Genomic DNA, 6,377 nt, shown 5'->3' on the forward strand with positions numbered 1-6,377 from the left:
CGTCCGCTCCGTCGGTGAGAGTCTGACTGCTGGATGTAACATCTGACGGAATAAACAAGTCCACAGTGTGTCCACACTCTCGAGCTCTTGTTTTGGAGAGCTGCGCAATGCAACGGAGCCAGTAACTCACATGTCACTCACTGTCCAGAAAAGCGACGCTGATTAAACCGTGTTGCCCTGTTACTGTTAAATGTGGGCGTGAAGAGGAGGACAGTCATACGAGCGCGAGGTCTTGGGGTGGATAACTTCAACTTTATACAGTGTAACAACTCGCTGGAGTATCGAAGCTCTTCAAGGTGAGTCGCATTGCGTGCGTTCACATTTGCACTATACATTCAAATTGACAAAGTTTCAATGTATGAGCTGAGAATTGAAAGTTTAAAATGCTATGTGGATTCATCAAGACATGTTCTGTATTGTAATCATGCTTGCTGTGTTAGGTGTCCAAATATTCTTTACTTACAGGTTATAGTTATTCTAGATAGATAAACAAACAAAAGAAAATATCTGTTTGCAAAAGTGAATTTTATATTTTATATAACTGTCTACTTTAATGTTTCAAATAACAGCATAACAGATATGGTTATGTAAAAATGAAACAAAATAATTATTAAAATATATGAAAGAAAAAGTGATTAAACTAAACCTAGTGGTTTAAAGGGTAAAGATTAATTCGTTTTTGGAGGCTGCACTGTGATCCTTAAATAGAGTATTTTTAATGATTCTTCCTCTAAACATCCCTGACTGCATTTTTTGGTATATGAACTATTGTTACACTGAATGACATTTTAGTGGTGGTGTGTATATATATATATATGTATGTGTGTGTGTGTATAGTTACGTTTTCTATTCTTTGCTGATGGAAAATATTTACCTTTTTTATCACAAGACCTCTTGTTGGGTTTTTAGATGCGCAGGATGTTAAATAAGACATTTTTGATATTCAAGCTTTACTTAAATATAGAAAAACATGATGAATCACAAGCTTTATTAGTGTTCAGTCTTTACTTCGGCACCATTACTTTATATATCTTATATAAATTTGTCATATATCTCAATATTGACCAATATCTTTGCATCACTGTGTAGTATAGGATGCACTTGATGACTTGTTTATTTGGCTGCACAGCCAACAAATATTTATTTATCTGAGGTACTGAAAAGTTGAAGAACTTATATTAAAAAAAAACATATTGATTAACCACTGTTTTTATTTTGGAGAGCCATGTCCCCTTCATTGTCCCTTCACCCTGACCTCTGCCTTATAGATTTCATCGTTAAAATCACCTTTTTTTCACACCATACAGTTTGTTGTTAATAATCATACATGGTGAGATAAGTTCATCATGCAGCTGGTCTTCTCATTTGCCTCCTTCCAGCCGTAGCTATGGTGAACAGTCAGGTTACAGGCGGCGCGTGCGCGTCCAGGTCGTGCGCGGGCTGTGGGGGTCACATCGCTGACCGTTTCCTGCTCTTCTCCATGGAGCGCTACTGGCACACGCGCTGCCTCAAGTGCTCGTGCTGTCAGGCTCAGCTGGGAGAGATCGGGACCACCTGCTACAGCAAAGGAGGAATGATCCTCTGCAGAACAGACTACATCAGGTCAGACACAAGCTCAAACATCAAAGAACCCGAGACATTTAGATTTGTTGTGAAAAGTGTTACAGTAGATCTATTCAATCAACTGATAATAGATGACCAAATTCATTTAGCATGATAAGTAGCTTGTTTTAAAACCGTATTTCTGTATGCCCCCTCTTAGCTCAGAGGTCATGACCTTCTCAACCACATCCAGAAATTAATCATACTGACATAATCTGCTGAAGTGATATTCCGCTTATTGTAGTAAAACTCTTGAACTAAATGTAATCACTAAATTGGAAAAACATTCAAAAAAATTGTTTTACTGTCATTTTCCCCCATTACAAATAATAATAATAATTATTTTAATAATTGTGACGTCCAGGGAGAAACATAATTTTAACCTTTTTTTAAAGCATAGCAAGAAGACAAATAAATAATCATATTTAATTTTCTCTGGTTTTACACAAATTGCATTGTTGAGCATTACCCTTCCACCCTGTTACCCAATTTCTTTTGTGAACAAACACATTTTTCTTTAATTTAGGATCATTTTAATGTGATTTTATAGGTTTATCAGTTACTACAAACCAGCATTTGGTCCCAGACTAGCTGGTATATCTTGACACAGGCTAAATTTTCAACCCTGTCACTTGTAACCCTGTTTACGTGTTACTTTTTTTTCTTTAATTGGATAAGTCTGTTTGACTGTATTGTCTGCTAAAATTTGATGCTTTTTCATGTTTATTGCTAAAAACACACACAATCACAAAAAAGCAAGATTTTAAACTGTTTAGACTGTATCTAATGTTAGTAACAGGGTTGAAAATATAGAAAACCACATAAAATAATCAGAACATAAAAAAACATTTTTGTATTTTTTGTTTGACCTTTTAATTTTTACTCCACTAATATTACTTCAAAGCACCTAATTTCACCAGTCAAGTGCTTTGTGGACTCGCCTTATATATTTTAAGAAATATTTTAATTGCTCAGTGAACCATAAATAGGTCAGGTAGTCTACAAAATGTAAGAGCAAATTACAAACTAATCTTATGCTCTTAAAATACCATGCATGGGTTTTAATTTTAACAGCTAATAATGAGTGTGAAAAAGGCTTTTAACTCATAGACCCATATTTTTTCACCTCCACATTTAGTAGTGCCCACATCCGAAATCTTAATGGTTATAACAAAGACGCAAGTCAATAATGAGACTGTTTGAGGCAAGAGTCTCCACAGTCATTTGCAATTCAAATAGCCTAGCCAAAGTTGTCTGAAGCTGTAGTTGTCATGCTATGCTGACAAGCATTTTGTTCTTGTGTCGATTTGCATTGGACTCATTTGCATCCACCGGGTGCTGATGATCTCTGCAGATGCATTCTCACATGCTCCCACAGAGAACATCAGAGACGCTGCATGCTGTCTTAGATGCATCACACGGCATCAGTTAATGTTAAGCCTGTTGTGTCAACTCTGTGGGAGATAACACTGCTGAAGTCATAGCTGCGCTCCTGCAATAAAGCAAAACCAAGTTCTACAATGTGTTTCTTCTACTTTCTTCATTTGTGTGTTCTGTGTTTTCCAGGTTGTTTGGGCACACGGGGGCTTGCAGTGCATGTGGTCAGTCCATTCCCGCCAGTGAAATGGTCATGCGGGCACAGGGCAATGTCTACCACCTCAAGGTTGGTTATGTGAAGCGTGACTATGACAGCATTGTCAAGGGATAGTTCACCCAAAAATAATAAATACTGTAATTTACTCATGTCTTTACAAACCTGTATTAAAAATGTCGGTAACACTTTAGAATAGGGAACACTTATTCACTATTAACTACGACTTTTCCCTCAATAAATTCCTAATTTGCTGCTTATTAATAGTTAGTAAGGTAGTTGTTAAGTTTAGGTATTAGGTAGGATTAGGGATGTAGAATAAGTTCATGTAGAATAAGGCATTAATATGTGCTTATTTAGTACTAATAAATGGCTAATATTCTAGTAATATGCATGCTAATAAGCAACTAGTTAAGAGACCCTAAAATAAAGTGTTACCAAAATGTAATTTACTTACCTTTGTGTCTTTCCAAACCTGTATGACTGACCTTCTTCTTGAAACACTAAAAGATGTTTTGAAGAATGTTTTTGTCCATGCACTAAAAGTCAGTGGGGTCCAAAATGACATTGGACACCTTTGAGTTTCATTTGTATGGATGAATTAACGAAGACAAATTCTTCAAAACATCTCTATGCTCCACGGAAGAGCAGTCCTACAGGTTTGGATAACATGAGGGTGAGTAAATGGCAGATTTTTCCATTTTTGGCTGTGCTTCACTTTAACTTGAGTACTATATTTAATGGCTTTCTAATTCGCAGATGTTCATTAGAGCTGAATTAAACATGTGAATCTTTATTTATTTATTTGTCATATTACAGTATGGTACATTTATTTCTCTGGGCCAAGCCTAGATATATTACAGCTTCTCATAATAATCTTCTGCTGATGCTCTTTCTTTTAAAATGGAACTGACCTTGGTTGCACAAGGATTAACTCCTTAAAAAAAAAATTTTAAGCACTGAGGCAGTTAGTTCTCTAAATGCTAACGCCGACTAGCAGCTCTGCATACTTCAATAAAACGCACGTCTAATAATTCAGCACTTAAAACACGCCGCAGGGTTAAATCGATTCAATTCTCTCTTTTCTGTTCCAGTGCTTCTCCTGTGCAACGTGCAGAAACCAGTTGGTCCCCGGTGACAGATTCCATTATGTGAACGGCACCCTATTTTGCGAACACGACCGGCCAGGAGCCTCACTCCTTAATACTCACCTGCAGAGCAACCCGGTGCTACCGGACCAGAAAGTGAGTTTTACTCTTTAAGGTCATATTACAATGTGAGTTTGGTCTTTGTCTGTAGGCCATAACTAAAGTGTTGCCATAGAGGACAAACATGCAGTTTAACCAATCTTGTGTCTTGTAGGTTTGCTGAGGGACTCCCCGTCTTCTTCGCCCCTTCTTCTTCCTCTCTCTCTGCTTACCCTCCAGTGTCCTTCTCATCACAGCTCTTCACTGACATCCTCCAGACACTCCTCCTTTAATGCACTTACGTTTTTACAGCCTAAATTCTTAGGCTTAAATGAAAAAGGTTCTTTGAGAGGGAGAACGGGTTTGGGCTGAGAGCGATGGAAACATTTCTTTATATCTGACTTCATATAAAACTGTGGTGGATTGTGGCTTTCTTGCCCCCTGAACACAGAAGTGACTTCTATTTTCTCACAGGATATCCTGCCTCTCTCACATCTAACCTCAGAGAGAGGGCTTCAGCTGAAAGCAATGTGTGCTTTTTTGAGTCAAGATGAAACTGTTCACAACCTGTTTTTGTCCATAATCTGACACATAGCCGTGTGAAAAACTGTAAAACTGGATTTCGCCCACAAAATTGCACCAAGCAGTAAATGTGACTCACTTTAACACCAGAAAAGTGCATCAATAAAGTAAACGGGGTCGGTTTTGATTTCATGTTGACTAACGTCAAAAACAGAATATCTTCGTACATCTTTTGGACATTGTTCAGGGTGTAGAATTGTAAATATGTTTTATACCAGTACTCTCTGTAATGGTTGAATTATCTGCTCAACATGTGTCTATTTAAGGTGTAATTATCCAATAAATGGGAAATCCTACAAAACCCAGCTGCCAAGAATGAATTTGTTGTCCTAGTTATTTTTATTTTTATCCTAGTTATTAGCTTTGCTCTCAGCGGTGCAAACCTGATTACCCAAAGGGTTAGTATGAATAGGGCTTGAGCTCGGACCATTACAGAAGCAATTAAATGTGAGCGTGGAGTGTGTAAGTTCATTGTGAGTGCCGTATCTGTGCTGCTATTGCACTGGGGAGGCTGAACTCTGCTCTGATCCCGTGTTTGAATTTAATAAGGACTAATCTGCCGCCTAGTTAATTAAGAGGCAGTCGCTCCTTTCCGTTCGCTGCCTCAAAACAATCAAACACGTTAAATGTTTACCATGTCGCAATTAAAGTACACAGCACAACTTTTTCACCCCCTTTCCCTTCTCACAACCTCCTGCCCTTGAAGCCACCTCTAAACTATAGTGGGAAATTGCTCTTCTCGCTTTAGAGACAAGTAATTGACATTTCTATACAAAATTGTGATGGCACATTTGTTATTTTAATGCTAAATGTATTTAAAAAAAAAAAATCAGTAGGAATTCTTCAGTTTTTTGCAATTAAAGGGATAGTTCACCCAAAAATAAAAATTTTATGTATATCTGCTTACCCCCAGGGCATCCAAGATGTAGGTGACTTTGTTTCTTCAGTAGAACACAAATTATGATTTTTAAGTCCAGCCGTTGCAGTCTGTCAGTCGTATAATGCATGGCAATGGTAACAAAATCTATGAGAGTAAAAAAAACATGCACAGACAAATCCAAATTAAACCCTGCGGCTCGTGACGACACATTGATGTCCTAAGACACGAAACGATCGGTTTGTGCCAGAAACCGAACAGTATTTATATAATTTTTTACCTCTAATACAACACTATGTCCAACTTCCTTGGCATCCGGTGCGTGAGGTGTGTACGCGGCGCGCTCTGGCGTAGTTTACGTTAATGGGTGTGTTGATATCCAGCCGAAGAGCAATCAACCATAACTTCAGGCGAGCAGGCTCAGAAGTTGGGAATACGTGGAAAGTCACCACTCCCGAATGAGTTCGCGCGAGAGAACGTAATCTTTTAGTTTTAAGTCGGTTTGACTTTTTTCAGTCAGTTTTCAATCCGGATAAGC

At 38.0% G+C, this 6,377-nt stretch overlaps 1 protein-coding gene across 1 annotated transcript; it reads left to right on the top strand.

The window, feature by feature from the left end:
- On the top strand, nucleotides 1-5,271 carry LOC107678466 (LIM domain transcription factor LMO4-like). Its single transcript, XM_016473740.1, has 5 exons — nucleotides 1-296; nucleotides 1,380-1,602; nucleotides 3,169-3,265; nucleotides 4,288-4,437; nucleotides 4,556-5,271. The coding sequence occupies exons 2-5, from the start codon at nucleotides 1,388-1,390 to the stop codon at nucleotides 4,562-4,564; spliced, it is 471 nt and encodes a 156-aa protein (XP_016329226.1). The 5' UTR covers nucleotides 1-296; nucleotides 1,380-1,387; the 3' UTR covers nucleotides 4,565-5,271.
- Nucleotides 5,272-6,377: the final 1,106 nt, after the last annotated feature.

The sequence above is a fragment of the Sinocyclocheilus anshuiensis genome, unplaced genomic scaffold (assembly GCF_001515605.1).
Source record: "Sinocyclocheilus anshuiensis isolate Anshui unplaced genomic scaffold, SAMN03320099.WGS_v1.1 scaffold112, whole genome shotgun sequence".
NCBI lineage: Eukaryota > Metazoa > Chordata > Actinopteri > Cypriniformes > Cyprinidae > Sinocyclocheilus > Sinocyclocheilus anshuiensis.